The sequence below is a fragment of the Aegilops tauschii genome, chromosome 4 (assembly GCF_002575655.3).
Source record: "Aegilops tauschii subsp. strangulata cultivar AL8/78 chromosome 4, Aet v6.0, whole genome shotgun sequence".
Taxonomy (NCBI): Eukaryota; Viridiplantae; Streptophyta; class Magnoliopsida; order Poales; family Poaceae; genus Aegilops; species Aegilops tauschii.
The window spans coordinates 108017994-108037415 of NC_053038.3; the positions used below are offsets into that span (position 1 = coordinate 108017994).

At 46.2% G+C, this 19422-nt stretch overlaps 2 protein-coding genes across 2 annotated transcripts; one reads left to right on the forward strand and one right to left on the reverse strand.

The window, feature by feature from the left end:
- Positions 1 to 11990: 11990 nt before the first annotated feature.
- On the forward strand, positions 11991 to 14959 carry LOC109780620 (bifunctional bis(5'-adenosyl)-triphosphatase/adenylylsulfatase FHIT). The gene is made up of 4 exons (XM_020339202.4): positions 11991 to 12307; positions 13841 to 13987; positions 14317 to 14415; positions 14510 to 14959. The coding sequence occupies exons 1-4, from the start codon at positions 12194 to 12196 to the stop codon at positions 14624 to 14626; spliced, it is 477 nt and encodes a 158-aa protein (XP_020194791.1). The 5' UTR covers positions 11991 to 12193; the 3' UTR covers positions 14627 to 14959.
- A 314-nt stretch (positions 14960 to 15273) lies between these two features.
- Positions 15274 to 16044, reverse strand: LOC109780621 (uncharacterized). Its single transcript, XM_020339203.4, has one exon. The coding sequence runs from the start codon at positions 15904 to 15906 to the stop codon at positions 15499 to 15501; it is 408 nt and encodes a 135-aa protein (XP_020194792.1). The 5' UTR covers positions 15907 to 16044; the 3' UTR covers positions 15274 to 15498.
- Positions 16045 to 19422: the final 3378 nt, after the last annotated feature.

Here is a 19422-nt window from a genome sequence, read left to right on the forward strand (position 1 = left end):
TGGATCTTTTTCGATATGTAGTCGAATCTAGGTCTTGGTTCAAAGAGGAAAGAAGGGTGCGGTGGGCTGGAGCAAGAATCTAGGACGTGGTTCAATGAGGAAAGGAGGGGCGGAAAGTAGTATAGGCTGGCTATCCAGCCGCTTTGTAGGTCGAAAAGGGAAAAAGGGGGTAACCCAGTACACACATCTATAAGGAACCGATCTCTTTGTTGAAAAGGGAAAGAAACTGGGGGTCGGGTAGTTTGTGCAGGACTAGATTTGCTGCCCTCACATAGGAAGAAGGTTCAAAGAGAAAAAATATGGGACCAGCACATATATGTTGCTTGGCTACATACTCTGCATCACCCATTTATACGTGTGGACGCACATGGTGCTAGCATGTCCCATACAGCTATTTTGCTGTTGTTAATCTAAGAATGCCGCCGGAAAATTGAAGCAATGCCACTATTAAAAGTAAATTACATTTTTTAACGAATGTTGTTTCAACAGAATGTCTCTGTTAATATGAATCAATGCAACCGTTTTAGAAATGCTGCTGTCCTACTTTGTTTTCCATCCAAGATAAGTTAGATGCTTCTTTCTGTCACCGTTTGTTTCATCCTCCTTTATCGGCAAGTAATTGTTTCCTTTTTGCCTCTGTTAAAACAGGGCTATCGATTCAACTTGTTGCTATTGCGACATTTTGCTTCGCTACTTGAAACACTTATGTTTTAAGAGTGTTTTGTGCAGTTCAACTTGAATGTCACACCGGTGACTTTGCTTAATTTTGGTGGAACTGCACAAAAGGAGATCGAGATTTGTTTCCAGTCTTCGTGGCGAGTTGTTTCAAATCTTGGTCTCAACCACATGATGTGCAGTGTGCTTTGAGATGTTGTGCTACTTGTTTTGGTACTGTTTTAAATAAATGTTGAATTGAAGCTATTGTATTGCTGTCTTTTCCCATTAAGTAGTGAAAAAAAATGGGACCAACCCAGACATGATGCTTGTTGCTTTGTTACAACAAATTCAGCATCACCCCCTTTATAAGCCAGTAATTGATGCCACTCTCAGAATTAACTACTGAATCTTATTTCAAAACTGCAACACTTGTTAGGGATTGGCGGGATTACCATTTTTGTGGCCGCATGTTTCTTCCTCCTTTATTAGCCAGTAATTGATTCCTTTTTTGCCTCTGTTTAAACAGGGATATCTATTCAACTTGTTGCTATTGCGACATTTTGCTTCGCTACGCGAAACACTTTGCTTGATTTCAGTGCAACTGCACAAAACGAGATTGGATTTCCTATTCGTGTTAGCAGATTCGTATTTTATCTTGTCCGTCTCATGAAAGGTCAGTACAGGCCTTCATCCACATGATTGTGCAGTGTGCTTTGAGATGTTGTGCTACTTGTATTGGTACTGTTTTAAATAAATGTTGAATTGAAGCTATTGTATTGCTGTCTTTTCCCATTAAGTAGTGAACAAAAATGGGACCAACCCAGACATGATGCTTGTTGCTTTGTTACAACAAACTCTGCATCACCCCCTTTATAAGTAGATGGAAGCACATACTGTTGTTGCGCCCACTCTCCCCTGGAACTGTTTATGCTTTTCGTTAATCTAATGCCGCTGGTAAAATTAAGCAATGCCACTCTCAGAATTAATTAACTACTGAATCTTTGTTCAAAACTGCAACACTTGTTAGGAATGGTACTATCCTGCTTTGTAGTTCTTTCTACATGTTTAACCAAGGTATTGTTAAGATAATGTCTCTGTTAAAGTGAATCAGTTGCATTGTTTTAGGAATGGTACTTTTCTGCTTTGTCGTTCTTTATACATGTTGAAACAAGGCATTGTTAAGATAATGTCTCAGTCAATATGAATGAATCACACTGATGGAGAATTGCTACTCTCCTGCTTTGTTTCCCATTAAGATAAAGTAGATCAGTAGATGCTTTTCTTCTGGGAGTACAAGTCATCAACCGTTATTTCTCAGTAATTGTTTCCCTTATACCTATTGTTGCTTACAGGGATATCAAAATTAAAGCTCGGTTTTATTCCGACTTCGATTTTAGTTGAACTGCACAAAAGGAGCCAATGTGTCCAAGGCAAACTGCTGCATTACTGGGTCCAGTTGGTCGTTCCACTTTGTAGAAAGAAGCAGTCACTGTTTGCGCTACATTACAGAAGGAATGACCGAGAAGCTTTACAGAGTATTATTAGACACCGGTGACATGACTAGTCTGCAGAGACCATTGGCAATTTAACAACACGTGGAGTGCCCTGGGCAAAAAGTGCCCAAACAAGTACAAGAAGCTACGACAGGACTCCACGATTATAGGCATTACATATTTTGAATGGGAAAAGCTTGTCAAAGTTTAATCATTGATGTTAGCAAGAAGACGTTAGTTTAATATATTGGAATTGGAAAACCTTGACAAAATTTGCTCATTGATGTTAGCCAGAAGACATGCATTTGATATTTTTTAGTGGGACGCCCTTGCTGTGAGCAGCGTCGAGTGTTTTTTCCTATTCTTGTGTTCAGTTTAGAAGTAAATAGTTACTCTGCTAAGATATTCCTGTGTTAAGAGTTTGTTCTGAATATTGTCTATGTAATGCCAGGCCTTGTGTTTGATTGCAAAGTTGAGCTTGGAATGTTGTGGCATGCGGCATCACGAGTTGTTCACTGTGCCTCCTGAGAATAATGCTTCGTATTATTTTGCATGTTGATCTAATGCCAGTGATTTTCTTGTTAAGATCATCCTCTTCTGTTGTTTCCGTGCTTAAGAAATTCATCGTCTGATGTTTCATTCATAGCCTATACGACAAGTTGGGTAGGTTAGACGTGAAACCATATGATCTTCCGACCAACTCATGATATTAGGCCATGATTGGATCGTCGTTTTCCAACCAAAACCGCTTATAAAACTGACACTTGTAAATTAAAGCAGATGGTCTCGGGCGAAGGCGCTTGGTTGGTCGATTTCGACTAGTAAAATATCGGAAGTACTTCACACACGATAAAAACGCTGAACGACACTCGGACGATTGCTATTCCAGCCGTTAGCTGCTGTTTCAGCCTTGCCCATGGATGGCATGATACGCACGCCGTGCATATATCGTCTGGTAATGTCGTCCATATAGCAGTGCTCGTAAAATATACACTGGTCTCTCAAATTACACACGTAACCCGCCGGTTTTACTTATAGACCTCGGGCCCTCGGTTTCATTACGCCTGTATTTTACGCGTTGTTTTCGATGACGAGTAAATTACACTTGTATGTTAATACAGGTTTGAAATAAACCAGAGCTCCCAAGCGCGGCCTTACCGTTTCATGCCGTCTCAGTTTCTCGAAGGTGCTCATAGGTGTCCGATGATCCTGGCTTCCTGAATAAGTAGCGGGCGCTGTATCAGACCATCCATAGGGCCCGCGAGGCCCTCTCCGTTGTCCTTCGAGTTGTTGCGCTCGCCGTGGCGCCGAGCATTGTTAACATCGTCAACGAACATGAGGATTCAGGAGATGACTTTATTTTGCCTGGATGACACTAGGGACCCACTAGGGCCATAGCCGTACGTATGCAAGTGCCTCCTTATTATGTACAACTATATATTTTTTTGCTTTCTCCTGGTTTCCTGACATCATGGTCCCACACCATTGTCAACCAATGTAGTCAATATAAATGAGAGAATTGCACAAGGTGCGGCCGACAGCTAGGACCAAGCAGCTCAAGCAGTATTTGTGTTTTTCAGGCGTGAGCACTGCAGAGTTTTTCTTGGCGATGATTTCGTTGTTGTTCAGAGGAGAGCAGGGTATTAACTGGGCGGGCTGTGGCCCATCTAGCCCAGGCCAGATATCCAGCCCAGATACTAATTTTTCTCAAGATGAAAATGGCTAGCCCAGCTATACGTCTTTTTGAGGAATACCCAGGCAAGGTCAACTTGTTATTCTCCGCCCCGCTGGCTGCAAATCTTTCCTAGGAGGGATGCATTAGGCTTAACAGGAAAATGGGCTTTAAAAAATAATAAATGGGATGTAATTATAAAAATTGGGCAGTAACTATAAAAAATGCACCAAACACGAAATTAGTTTATAAAATATTATTTATGGATTTTGAAAATCTTAAATTTTCATTGTTGCGCGTGCAATGTTTCGTTGGATTTTTACGTAATACAAATTTATATTTAATCTGACTAGAAATTTCGGGATAAAAATATTTCGGATCCCATCAAAATGTGGGAAATTTTATTGAATTCTGTCTTCAACGGTTGGTTGAAATTATTAATCGTTGTCCTAGCTAGAAAATGGGTTGTACTTTTAACAAACTGTAAATGGGCTGTTGTAAAATCCATTAAAATTCAAAAATGGGTTGTACATTCTTACAAAACGCAAATGGGCTATAAGTTCTCTGCCACACACTTGTGGGCCTACTAAGCGACGCGTCCCTAAAAAAATAAGTTGACGCGTATGCAAGGCTTTGTCAACTTATTATAGTCAACACACGGTTCTAGCAGCAGTGGCCGTTGGATGTCTATCCAACAGATGTCGTGCTTCTTCTTCAATCTCGGATATTCTTAGCTTCGGCCGCCCAAAAAATGATTCCTCCCCCTGACATCTAGAGCGCACCGTTTCGGAGGCTGACCTGTGGGCCAACTAAGTTGGAGCGTACCAAGGGCTTTGTCAACTTAGTCAATATAAACGATTCTAGCTTCAGTGACCGTACGATGTCCATCCAATGGCCGTAGTGCTTCTTCAACCTCTGGTCTTCTTGGTCCAGCCGCCCAAAGCAGCACCGGTCGTGTCGCCTGCTCCTGCCTCCCGTGGCCGGCTGTGCTGCCGCGGAGGCCTCACGGCCCCCATACTACTCCCACCGCTGGCCAGGCCATCCCTCCACTCACCCACACCCCCTGTTATTCTGCGGCGACGGCATCCTCACATAGCAGCCGAACCAGTGAACCCTCGTACTCCTCTCCACGCGGGCTTCCACTGCTGCGTCTTCCCCGGCTCCGCGTCGTCCCCTTCCTAGGCCTCGCCGTCGTCCACCGCCCTAGTGCTCTCGGCGCGGCGTGGTCCACGTGGTCAACGACCGACTTCCATCGAAAGAGTACTGTACGTGGAGAGGCTGACAGCTGGGTCCACGGCGGCCGCAAGGAAGTGCCTCCTTATTACGCGCAAAATAATTATTCCTCCACCTGACAGCGGGGACCCACCGGACGGGCCAACTTATTTCGCGAAAAAAATGTTTCCCCCCTGACTGCTGGGACCCACCGGACGGGCCACCGTATTTCGTGAAAAAAACGTTCCCCCCGCTGTCAGCTCGGACCCACCGGAAGTGCCTCCTTATTACGCACAAAAAATGAATACTCCCCCTGCTAGCTGGGACCCACCTTGGTGGGAGGCTGACTTGTGGGCCTACTAAGTTGACGGGGACGGAGGGCTTTGTCAACTTAGTCAATATGAACGATTCTAGCTCCAGTGACCGTACGATGTCCATCCAACGGCCGTAGTGCTTCTTCAACCTCTGGTCTTCTTGCTCCAGCCGCCCAAAGCAGCGTCGGTCGTGCCGCCTGCTCCTGCCTCCCGTGGCCGGCTGTGCTGCTGCGGAGGCCTCATCGCCCCCTACTATTCCCACCGCTGGCCAGGCCCTGCGGCGACGGCAGCCTCATACCGCAGCCGAACGAGTGAACCCTCATACTCCTCTCCGCATGGGCATCCACTGCCGCGTCTTCACCGGCTCCGCGTCGTCCCCTTCCTAGGCCTCGCCGTCGTCCACCGCCCTGGTGCTCTCGGTGCGGCGTGGTCAACGTGGTCAAGGAATGACTTCCATCGGACGTGGACTGTACGTGGAGAGGCTGACAGCTGGGTCCACGGCGGCAGCAAGGAAGTGCCTCCTTATTACACGGAAAATAATGATTCCTCCACCTGACAGCAGGGACCCACCGGACGGGCCACCGTATTTCGCGAAAAAACGTTTCCCCCCTGACTGCTGGGACCCACCAGCTACACCTTCGCACGCAAGGAAGTGCGTCCGGGCAAAAAAAAGATTTGCCTCCCTGACTGCTGGGACCCACCAGCTACATCTTCGCACGCAAGGAAGTGCGTCCGGGCAAAAAAAAACCAAAACAATCCGCCCCCCTGACTGCTGGGATCCACCAGCTACATCTTCGCAGGCAAGGAAGTGCCTGACAGTCGGGACCCACCTGGTCGAAGCGTACGTAGCGTTGTCATTCTGGTCGCGAACGTGTACGTACATATATACTGGTCGATGTAGAGGCGCGCACATGTCGTAGTAGAGGCGCGTACGTGTCGTAGTAGAGGCGCGCACGCAGCATGTACACGTACGTACAGCGGCCAGGGTGCAAGAAAGAAAATACGGCCACGTACGTACATACGGGCAGGGTCTCGAACGCCTACTCGCGCATACGTACGGCGAGGGCTCGTGTACATGGCTGGGTCGGAACAGAGAAACAGCGTCGTCGTCGTGTTCATGGGGAGGCAACGGAATGCGTCGTGTTCATGGGGAGGCAATGGAATGCGTCGTGTTCATGGGGAGGGGTGTGGCGTACCGCAAAACGGAGGAAATGGACCTCCTCCGGTCGAAACGGGGGTCATGTTGATCGGGAGGAGTGTGGTGTACCGCAAAACGGAGGAAACGGACCTCCTACGGTCGAAACGGGGGTCCTGTTGATCGGGAGGGGTGTGGTGTACCGCAAAACGGAGGAAACGGACCTCCTACGGTCGAAACGGGGATCCTGTTGATCGGGAGGGGTGTGGCGTACCGCAAAACGGAGTAAACGGACCTCCTACGGTCGAAACGGGGATCCTGTTGATCGGGAGGGGTGTGGCGTACCGCAAAACGGAGGAAACGGACCTCCTACGGTCGAAACGGGGGTCCTGTTGATCGGGAGGGGTGTGGCGTACCGCAAAACGGACGAAACGGACCTCCTACGGTCGAAACGGGGGTCCTGTTCATCGGGAGGGGTGTGGCGTACCGCAAAACGGGACTCCACGGGATACTGTTCATCTCCACCGTCAACCTCCTCCAGCCTCCACGGGCTACCGTCGACCTCCTCCAGCCTCCACGGGCTCCTGTTCATCCAGCCTCCACCGCGCGCTACTCCACCGGCTACTGTTCAACCACCCCTCCACGGGCACCCCTCCACCGTCTACTGTTCATCCAGCCCTCCACACCACGGGGTCTTCTTCAACCACCCCTCCACGGGCACCCCTCCATCGTCTACTGTTCATCCAGCCCTCCACCACACCACGGGGTCCTGTTCATCCAGAGGCAACGCCACCGCTCACTGTTCATCCACCCCCCCCCCCCCCGCAACGCTCACTGTTCATCCAATCGGTCGGCTTCAGTTAGCAGCAGTAGCGAAGAAATCGCTCGATGGGGTTCAGTTAACAGCCATCGATCGATCGCTCGGGTTCAGTAACGTGTAGCCTGCAGTGCAATCGCTCGGGTTCAGTTAGAGCCCAACGCCTCGCTCGGGTTCAGTTAGAGCCAACGCCTTGCACACACGCGCGTACGTGTACGAGAGAAATGCACATCGCTCGGCCCCCGACCTCCCACCGTAACCGGGAACTCCCCGAAATTTTCCTCCCCCTCGCTTCTACCACGGTTTTCTCCGTCATGGACGGCCCAAAGAATGTCATGCAGCTGCGTCTCCGGCCCGCCCAGGACGAAAAGCCCATTTTCTGTCATGATTTTTTGTCATAGAAGTAGGAGCCCACCACATCTATGATGATACCGGGTTTTGTCACAATTATCGTCGCAGAAGTGTCATATGTATGACAGAAAAAAATTCGTTCGGCCCAAAATGTCACGGATGTGTCTTTTTTTTGTAGTGCATTATTATGCAATTGCAGGAACCATTCTAATATTTTGGTTTTTAACAATTTTGTCTTGCACATGTAGGTCCTGCTGTCAGAGGTTTTGACCCACTGTTCGACCCTTTTTGCATATGGGAAAATGAGTTGTCCATGAATATCAATCAAATTAAGAAACTCAGAAATATTGTTAGGATAAAGAAATTAGCGACAAAAAACAACAAGATCTTTGTCTGCATAATGAAGAAGACATCAGTTCACTACAAGATGGTTACCTTGCCTTTTTTTATTCCTTTGCCCCATTTTCAATATAGAGAAGATATTTATGCACATCCTTGTTTTCAGGCCTTTCCAAAGCAGTTCACTGATGATTACCTCTCAACCCACCTCTATGGTCAGGAGGCGTTTTCATACAACACCCACGGTTCAATATTGAAGTGTTCCTGAAGAGGACGAAGGACGTACGGTCAATCATCCACATGCACTGGCCTGAAGTTGCAAAGACCTTCAACATGAATGAAGGCTCAATATTCGCCTTCCGCTTCAGCAGTTTTCCAGATGAGATGCATCTGTCTATATACCGTCTATGATGCTAATTTCCAAAAGTTCTACATGTTGCATGTGAAACTTGGTGCTGGTGCAGTTGTGTAATGGGGTAGCTGAGTGCTGAAGCTATATCATGTTGTACTCTGATGTATTTCAATTATGAAATTCTGCTTCCTTAATATGGAAATGAAATATATTATGTGCTTAATGTGGATGTCAATTAGATTAATAAATGGATTATTAATAATAGGGCAATTAGCCTGCTAATTGGGTTTTGTATTGCAAACGGTTGTTGAAAAAATACCGTGGGCGATAACCTCAGGCAACGCACACAGTTTCTAGGAATAAACCGTGTTGGATCAATGAACAATCACACATGACTTTCTCTTGAAAACTGTTTGCGTTAGGCCACCTTGCGCAAACGTTTACCACATAAAAAACGTGTGTGATGGACAGCCTTTGCCACACAGTTTCTTCTACAGACCGTGTGTGATACATTCAATAACGCAAACGATTTAACAGGAAAAAATGTGTGTGATGTACCTGTGAACGGAAACGTTTTCCTTGGAGCGACTGTGTGGGATGTACATACGAACGGAAACGTTTAGAGGGGACTGACTGTGTGGGATGTATTTGCGACCGGAAACAATTTCGCTGTATAATTGTATTTTTAGCTCTATTGTACGTATTTCCGTATTTGAGCGCCCGCCGGCGCACACGACCTCATTTCGCCGACGGTTTCTGGGCCGTGTGGGAAGGACCCCCCTATCGCCCACACTCACTAGGCGACGGTTCCAAATGCCTTCGCGGAAAGGGGTTAAAAACCGTTTGTATAGGACCGACGCAGACCAGTGTTTGACCGATAAAGATCTTCGTAGAATATGTAGGAACCAATATGAGCATCCAGGTTCCGCTATTGGTTATTGACCGGAGAGATGTCTCGGTCATGTCTACATAGTTCTCGAACCCGTAGGGTCCGCACGCTTAATGTTCGATGACGATTTTGTATTATATGAGTTATGTGATTTGGTGATAGAATATTGTTCGGAGTCCCGGATAAGATCATGGACATGGCGAGGAGTCTCGGAATGGTCTAGAGGTAAAGATTCATATATAGGACGATAGTATTTGGACACCGGAAGTGTTCCGGGGGTACCGGGTACGTATCGGGTCACCGGAAGGGGTTCCAGGCAACCCCCGGCAAACTATATGGGCCTAATGGGCCAAGAGAGGGACAGACCAGCCCTTAAGGGCCTGGTGCACCCCCTATAGGCCGAAATAAGGGGGAAAGGAAAGGAGGGAAGGGAGAAGGAGAGGGGAGGATTCGGCCTCCCCCTTTCCTTCCCCCCTCTCTTTCCTTCCCCCCTCTCTTTCCTACCCCCTCCGACACTTATGGAAGGGGGAGGCCGACTTGTAGGAGGCGCCCAAGTAGGACTACTCCTACTTGGGGCACCCCTTGCTGCCCCTCTCCATCTCCCACATATATATATATATATATATATATATATATATATATATATATATATATATATATATATATATATATATATATCTGTGTGTGGGGGGGGGGCACCGGTAGAACACACAACATTGATTCCTAGCCATGTGCAGTGCCCCCCTCCACAGTTTACACCTCCGGTCATATTGTCGTAGTGCTTAGGCGAAGCCCTACGCGGATCACTTCACTATCACCGTCACCATGCCGTCGTGCTGACGAAACTCTCCCTCGAAACTTTGTTGGATCAAGAGTTCGAGGGACGTCATCGAGCTGAACATGTGCAGAACTCGGAGGTGCCGTACGTTCGGTGCTTGATCGGTCAGAACGAGAAGAAGTTCGACTACATCAACCATGTTGTCAAACGCTTCCGATTTCGGTCTACGAGGGTACGTGGACACACTCTCCCCCTCTCGTTGCTATGCATCTCCTAGATAGATCTTGCGTGAGCGTAGGAATTTTTTTGAAATTGCATGCTACGTTCCCCAACAGAAGTTGTGTTCGAAATACTGAGATTTTGTATCCAGAGCACTGTTCTGCTAGTTACGCCTCAAGGGCTGCCTCAAATGAGAAAACTTTCTGCACAAATTGTCTTTGTCTTGTCGAAACGGTCGATTTTAATATAAAAATCGTCTCAATCCCAAATCGTACGTAAAAGTTAGAGCCATCTGAATGTGGCCCTATCATGAGCCAAAACTGGCCCGCCCCATCAGACATGGTGTCTGATGGGTAGCGCGAGTGACTGTCTGTATTGCACGAGAGGTGCGGCCCTGAAGATGGCCTTGAATCAAAATGTGTTCAGCACGAAAGTTGTTCGTCTCGTTGAAACGGTCAAATTTTCTTTTGGGTTCATCTTCATCCGAGGTCATTTGTGGTCTGTGGGGCCTAAAAACCAAATTGTTATCCCAGACTTATCTAAATCCGAATTCGGTTAATTTTGTAAAGATTTGGACGTGATTTGGAGTCCTTTTTCTTATACGGAAAGTCCATCCGCCTTTTATATTGATAAGAGGTGACGGCCAATTGAACAACACACAATCGCAAAACCCATCTACTTTTTACCCTAATTTTACATCTCTCCCTGGTTCTTTCTCTCTCGTTCTTCGTTCGTTCTTCATGTTGAAGGGCAGCGATCCTCGAGGCTCTAGGGGCGGGTGAACCGACCGAGGGCAGCCTATAACCGCCGCGCGTCCAGACGGGGTCCTTCCTGGGCGCGTGGGGTTTCGGGTCCTGAAAAGCACCCGCCGGATTGCTTGTGTACCGCGGGTCTCCTTCGACGTGAGCTGCGGTGCATCACCCTCGATGTTGGTGGTACACGATAACGTGTTCGTGTGCGAACACTAGGAAGTAAGCAGGTGGATGGATTTTTCAAAAAACAACGCAACCAAATTGATGTATGTACAGTATCAAACTAGCTAATCACCTCCGACTAGAGTAATCGATGTGGAGTAGCACTACACTAATCACCGCCGGCTGATTGATTGATCAAAACATATGCACACGCGAACACGGGACAGGACACCGATTTGATGGCTTGCCAACAGCGAGGACATCAATGGCTTCTCGCCAGACCGCTAGGAGTTTTCAGCTACCACGTGCACATCCCGGATGACACGGAGTTTTCTTAATGATTATCATCTTGGTGCAAGTTTACCGTGTTCTCTCACTTAGAGGCTAGACAATCTATGACCAGTGAGCCCAGCCCTAAACTAATTTGTTAAGATCATCCTCGAGGAAATAAAACCGGCACACTTGCCTGTTTAAGCACTCGGTGCTGACTCATAGACTTTGACTCAAGATTCCACATTCTTTGTTCGTGCTAACCACCTTTACTAAACCATCATACATCAGCTTAACTAAATATTATAAATACATCAGAAAACTGCATGTATACATCAACTATCTTCGTGAGAGGCAAAATCGTCTTTTCATGTATCACTTACACCGTTAGTGGGCAAAACGGACGGAAGTGTCAAATAGGGAACAAAATGAAGATGTAGTGTCGTAACGGGAAGAATAACTTTTTTAGGGCCAAATAGAGAAGCAAATTTTAAAAAGGGCCAAACAAGGAATTCTCTCTTAATAAATAACGGGTGATGCATCTCAAAAAAAAAAAAACTCCCTAAAAAAACTCGCTATTCTCAAAAAAGAAAAAAGAAAAACTCGCTGTTCTTGCTCTCGGCCGGCTGTACTGCTGCTGCTCCTTGAGCTCTCCGCCCTCTCCCGGTCTCCCCAATCGCCCCGCCGCCGCGGCCTCCTTGCTGCCTGCGTCCGCTTCCGACCTTCCGTGCTCCGTCTTCTCCTCGTCTTCCCCGCTCCCACCTCCGCGCTGCCCTCGAGGATGGAAGAGCCGCTGCGGTACAAGTTCGGGCCGTATAAGATTGACGCGAGGGAGGTCTTCCACGCCACGCCCCTCACCTACGCCATGGTCAACCTCCGCCCCCTCCTCCCTGGTAGTCTCGACTCCCTCTTCGCCCCTTTCCCTTGCCTTGCCTCTAGGGTTTTGTTTGCTGCAACTATTCAATGCCAGTCTGCCGCTCCTGGCTTAGAATCACGCTAGGTATATATCTCGATGAATCGCATGTGACACATGCTTAGAAAAATTAGCCCGCCCTTGCGAATGCGGCTGATGGCACATAAGATTTTTTTTGTAGACCAGATGATCGACAAGAAATTCACTCTTCAGACCACCATGAAAGTAATTTTAACACACTGGATCGTGTTAGATAGATTAGATCGTAATTTCGTTTATTTCTGGGAGTTATGCCCAGCTTCGAGCATGGAGATCTTCTGCAGTTCTGTAGCATCAACGTTAACCTGGGAGAAACAAGTAGCGGAACGGGTTTCATTCTTTATTTTTGGGCACATGGATCCCCTTCTCCGAAGCCTAAACATTTAACTAAGTACTCTGCAGTCAAGCTTTTTTCTTTGCTTAAGAGAATGCTATGCATCCCTCTCACGGTGCCTTGTTTAGTTTTATCGGCACAGGGTTCCTAGTCCTCAATCTCAGGATCCTGCAATGCATGCTTTCCTTTATACTCCCTCCGTCCCAAAATAAGTGTCTTGAACTTAGTACAAATTTGCACTAGAGCTAGTACAAAATTGAGACACTTATTTTGGGACGGAGGGAGTAGTTCTTAGTTACCCATTCGTGCCGTCCTATGTAGTTCTTACACATATAATCCGTTGAAGTTATCTGTTTGGACAATTGCAAATCCATTCCATTCAATCACATTTGACTCTTATGTACAAATCACCATGTTCATGAATGGTGGATTTGTTTCTGTTACCATTTTGTACGACAGCTATTTGTAATTTTAGATTTGTATCTTTTGTACTTCTGGCTGCTATTTTGTATTTATCTATGTCAATCTTACTCTGCAGGTCATATCCTTTGATTTGGCAAAGACATTTCTGAGATTTAGAGTTATGGGAGTGCTAATGAGGACATGCCTGGATGCGGTCTCCTGGTTTTGTCATACTATCGATTACTTTGATTCACTTGCTTGTTTATGCCTGCTAAATCTCATGGATACAGTCCAAACACTTCCAACAAAAAAGGATGACTGATTTTTGTTATCAATTGGAGAATATATTGCCGCATATTTTCATAGCCTTTTGCATTGATATATAGATAAAATCGAGATGTCAAGGATGTCGATACTAGAATCTGGTTTCATGTATGTGAGTGGCTTATAAAAAGTGGTTGAAACATCCGTCATTAATTCTTTAAAAGTAATAATATTAAATGTCATGTCATCCCAACCAATTGATCTTCATCTTATGAAAATATAGTCGAGTTGTATGCAGCAGTTAGTTCCAGGTATATAACTTTTACTTGAGGTAATACCCCATTGTTTTTTTTGTCCTGCCGTTCAGCTGTTCACAACATTTATCATTTGGAGTTTAGCATCTATTACGGTTTAAAGTTTCATATGATGAGAACACATGCTTTATCGTATATACCATTTTACCTTGACAATACACACATGTGCTCGTGTGCCCCAAACGTGAGGTGAAACGATTTGCTGATCTAAGTTCTGATGAGACTAGTGATTTGTGGGTAACTGCAAAAGAAGTTGGTGCAAAGCTCGAGCAGTACCACAAAGCTTCTTCCATCACATTCGCGATTCAGGTAAAGTCTATATCTATGTGGTGAATAGCTCAGCGTCCAAATTTTATGTAGTTTGCTTCTACTCCCTCCGTTCACAAATATAAGATGTTTTGGTAGTTCAAAAACGTCTTATATTTAGGAACAGAGGTAGTACAATTTAAAGGGGTTCACCTTATTGATTTTCCTGTTGTGGTACACAACAAAATAGAATGTGTTAGCTGTGGAATAAGTTACATTTGACTACTGTGGTTTTTCCTTTGGTTAATTTGTTCACCTTTGCCTTACAAACTCACAATAATCAATGGCGGAAGAAGGAGCACTGCTGAATTATAGCTATTTGTACTTATCAGGATGGTCCTCAGGCTGGCCAAACAGTTGCCCATGTCCACATCCACGTCATCCCCAGGAAGAAAGGAGATTTTGAGAAAAACGATGAAATATATGATGCGGTAAAATAACCTTGGTGTTCCGTTGATATTATCTGATCCAGTTTTCTTTTCTGGTTGATTCTGACATAAGGCTTGTTATTTTGCCTTGTAACAGATTGACGTGAAAGAGAAGGAAATGAAGGAGAAGCTTGACCTGGACGTCGAAAGAAAAGATAGAAGCATGGAAGAAATGGCTCATGAGGCCACCGAGTACCGCGCTCTTTTCTCCTAGCCAGATAGATGTATTTCTGATGAACTCTCTAATTATCATCCGCTGCCACTCTTGCCTAAAATAAGCCTTGTGACTGCTTGTCCTTGATTGCGCGGTGTGGCTCTTATTCTCCACGGACCTGGTAGCGTCCAGTCCAAATCTGATGTGCTGGTATCGCTTCGTCGTAAGAATCTACCGCACATCTGATGTAGTGGTATCAGGAGATCACTTGTTCGTCGTAAGAATATATCGCACTGGTCATTCTCCCTTGTGTGCCAATCGAATTTATTTCCCCAATGATTTTCGTTTTGGAGAATAAAGGGAAGGAAAAGATTTGATATTTGATTGGAAAAAGCAGAGGGAGGCTTGAGTGCTAGCCAGAGCTTACTGGCATTTGATTGATGGAGATTTGGTGCATATGTCGTCGTGCCACTTGGCATCAAATGACCATGCACGACAGCACAATTATTGACGGATGCTTCATATATGCTCGTATTGGCATCTAAGTGCAGTCATAGTCAGTGCAACTTTTTTTCTTGGGTGCGTGCAAGATTCAGTGCTTTGGAAAGTGAAGGTTAGGTACTGGTACCTGTCTATCTTGCGATGCTTTGCAACGAGTCAACACCGAAATTTTCGTTTCCGCAGAAAAGGAGGCAAAATGAGTCAAATACAACAGCTGCCAACTCTCTAGAGACGAGTAAAATTATTTCGACAGTACCCAAAAGAATTGACACCAGTAGTACAAGGAAATGAAAAACAAATCGTGAGCTATATCTGCAGTGCCATTTTGTAGGCATATAACCTTTTTTCCAAATTGAAGTAAAAGTAATAGCATGTCGAAAACAGCTAGCAGGTTGGATGAGGATGATCGGTGACGAGGGTGATCGGTGTCCCTAGGTGGTGGTGCAGTTGTTGCCGGCGCCGGCGTCGGCGCCGCAGCCGCATGTGCGGGGGGAGAAGGCGCAGACGCCGAAGGGCTTGCCGGGGACGTTGCAGTCGATGGCGTAGCAGCACCGCGTGTCCACGCATGAGCTGCTCGCGCTGGCGTTGCTGCCGCTCCCTGCCGCCGCGCAGCACCGGCACCCCATGCACAGCTGGAACGGCTCGTAACTTCCTCCGCCCGGCACCTCGTCCCCGGCGGCAGCTACCGTCGCGACCGGGAGCGCCACCGATCGGTACACCACGGCGCGAACCGGCACGTATTCCGCCGGCGATGAACGCGACGTCGCACCTCTGCCGGCTTGGATGGAGGCGAGGACCAGGAGGAGTATGAGAGCGTTGGACGGCGCGTGGTGCGCCATGCCTGCCTGGGCTTGGGGAGGATGGAACTGGGAAGAAGAGGAAAATAAGCAAGCTGCACCCTTTTTGGGTCTAGCCAACTAGCCAAGTGACAATGGGGTTGGCAGGACTGGACAGCAACTCCACATGTACTATAACGGAGATCATTTCGGGTGTGTTAGAGCATCATACAGCCGTACTTGAAAGATCCGGCCTCCTATACGATCCGTGGACGCGTCCGGACACCGTCCGGACACGCCGAAGGACGCATCCGGACGGCCTCCCATGTCTCGTGCCCGACATCCATATATCTTATCTGAACTCTCCAATCCATGCACTACATCATACACGTCAATGTCATACGTAAATAATAAATGTTGATACCAAAAATACATAGTTCTTATATAAAATTTATTCTAAGTGCACAACTCAAACATTAGTTCTTTTGTTTCCATTGTAGGTCCACATATACTTCACAAAATCATTGAGTAGCTGCGCGTGCACCTAATGATATCGAAGATTCTGATGCATCTGCAAAATGTTTTGCATCTTAATTTTCCGGGATGTGAACTTGTTCTCTATGTTGGGGAACGTAGTAATTTCAAAAAAAAATCCTACGCACACGCAAGATCATGGTGATGCATAGCAACGAGAGGGGAGAGTGTTATCTACGTACCCTCATAGACCGTAAGCGGAAGCGTTATATCAACGCGGTTGATGTAGTCGTACGTCTTCACGATCCGACCGATCCAAATACCGAAAGCACGGCACCTCCGAGTTCTGCACACGTTCGGCTCGGTGACGTCCTCGCCTTCTCGATCCAGCAAGAGGGGCGAAGTAGTAGATGAGTTCCGGCAGCACGACGGCGTGGTGATGGTGTTGGTGAAGAACAATCTTAGCAGGGCTTCGCGTAAGCACTACGAAAACTATGACGGAGGATAAACTAGAGGAGACGGGGTTGCCGGCACACGGCTTGGTGTTTCTTGATGTGTCTTGGGTGCTAGCCCTACCCCTCTATTTATATGTTGAGCCTTGGGGTCGAAACTTGGAGTAAAAGCCTCCACAAAGTCGGTTTCACCCGAAAGGCAAGAGTCCTTCTCGGACTCCAGGGCCAGACGCCAGGGTTCCCGGCGTCTGGACCCAGACGCCAAGGACCCTGGCGTCTGGCCCCTGGACTCCGCAAAACTTCCTTTTGCGCTTTCCAAAAACCTCGTGGGCTTTCCCCTTTGGCCCAGATAAAGTGTTCTTGTGCCCAAACATTTCGGGAAACATCCGGAACCCCTTCCGATGGATTCCGGAACCTTTCCGGAGATCAAACACTACTATCCACATATCAATCTTTACTTCCGGACCATTCCGGAGTTCCTCGTCATATCCGTGATCTCATCCAAAACTCAGAACAACATTCGGTCACCAACATACATAACTCATAGTACTATATCGTCAACGAACGTTAAGCGTGCGGACCCTACGGGTTCGAGAACTATGTAGACATGACCGAGACACCTCTCTGGTCAATAACCAATAGCGGGACCTAGATGCCCATATTGGCTCCTACATATTCTATGAAGATCTTTATCGATCAGACCGCATAACAACATACGTTGTTCCCTTTGTCATCGGTATGTTACTTGCCCGAGATTCGATCGTCGGTATCTCAATACCTAGTTCAATCTCGTTACCGGCAAGTCTCTTTACTCATTCTGTAATACATCATCCCGCAACTAACTCATTAGTTGCAATGCTTGCAAGGCTTATAGTGATGTGCATTACCGAGTGGGCCCAGAGATACCAAATACGCCAACCCAACAAGTACCTTCGGAGACACCTGTAGAGCACCTTTATAATCACCCAGTCACGTTGTGACATTTGGTAGCACACAAAGTGTTCCTCAGGTAAACGGGAGTTGCATAATCTCATAGTCATAGGAACATGTATAAGTCATGAAAAAAGCAATAGCAACATACTAAACGATCGAGTGCTAAGCTAACGAAATGGGTTAAGTCAATCACATCATTCTCCTAATGATGTGATCCCGTTAATCAAATGACAACTCATGTCAATGGCTAGGAAACATAACCATCTTTGATTAACGAGCTAGTCAAGTAGAGGCATACTAGTGACACTCTGTTTGTCTATGTATTCACACAGGTATTATGTTTCCGGTTAATACAATTCTAGCATGAATAATAAACATTTATCATGATATAAGGAAATAAATAATAATTTTATTATTGCCTCTAGGGCATATTTCCTTCAGTCTCCCACTTGCACTAGAGTCAATAATCTAGATTACACAGTAATGATTCTAACACCCATGGAGCCTTGGTGCTGATCATGTTTTGCTCGTGGAAGAGGCTTAGTCAACGGGTCTGCAACATTCAGATCCGTATGTATCTTGCAAATTTCTATGTCTCCCACCTGGACTAGATCCCGGATGGAGTTGAAACGTCTCCTGATGTGCTTGGTTCTCTTGTGAAATCTGGATTCCTTCGCCAAGGCAATTGCACCAGTATTGTCACAAAAGATTTTCATTGGACCCGATGCACTAGGTATGACACCTAGATCGGATATGAACTCCTTCATCCAGACTCCTTCATTTGCTGCTTCCGAAGCAGCTATGTACTCCGCTTCACACGTAGATCCCGCCACGACGCTTTGTTTTGAACTGCACCAACTGACAGCTCCACCGTTCAATGTAAACACGTATCCGGTTTGCGATTTAGAATCGTCCGGATCAGTGTCAAAGCTTGCATCAACGTAACCATTTACGACTAGCTCTTTGTCACCTCCATAAACGAGAAACATATCCTTAGTCCTTTTCAGGTATTTCAGGATGTTCTTGACCGCTGTCCAGTGATCCACTCCTGGATTACTTTGGTACCTCCCTGCTAAACTTATAGCAAGGCACTCATCAGGTCTGGTACACAGCATTGCATACATGATAGAGCCTATGGCTGAAGCATAGGGAACATCTTTCATCTTCTCTCTATCTTCTGCAGTGGTCGGGCATTGAGACTTACTCAACTTCACACCTTGTAACACAGGCAAGAACCCTTTCTTTGCTTGATCCATTTTGAAATTCTTCAAAACTTTGTCAAGGTATTTGCTTTGTGAAAGTCCAATTAAGCGTCTTGATCTATCTCTATAGATCTTGATGCCCAATATATAAGCAGCTTCACCGAGGTCCTTCATTGAAAAACTCTTATTCAAGTATCCCTTTATGCTATCCAGAAATTCTATATAGTTTCCTAATATCAGAAATGCTATAGAGCTCCCACTCACTTTCTTGTAAATACAGGCTTCTCCAAAAGTCTATACAAAACCAAATGCTTTGATCACACTATCAAAGCGTTTATTCCAACTCCGAGAGGCTTGCACCAGTCCATAAATGGATCGCTGGAGCTTGCACACTTTGTTAGCTCCCTTTGGATCAACAAAACCTTCCGGTTGCATCATATACAACTCTTCTTCCAGAAATCCATTCAGGAATGCAATTTTTACATCCATTTACCAAATTTCATAATCATAAAATGCGG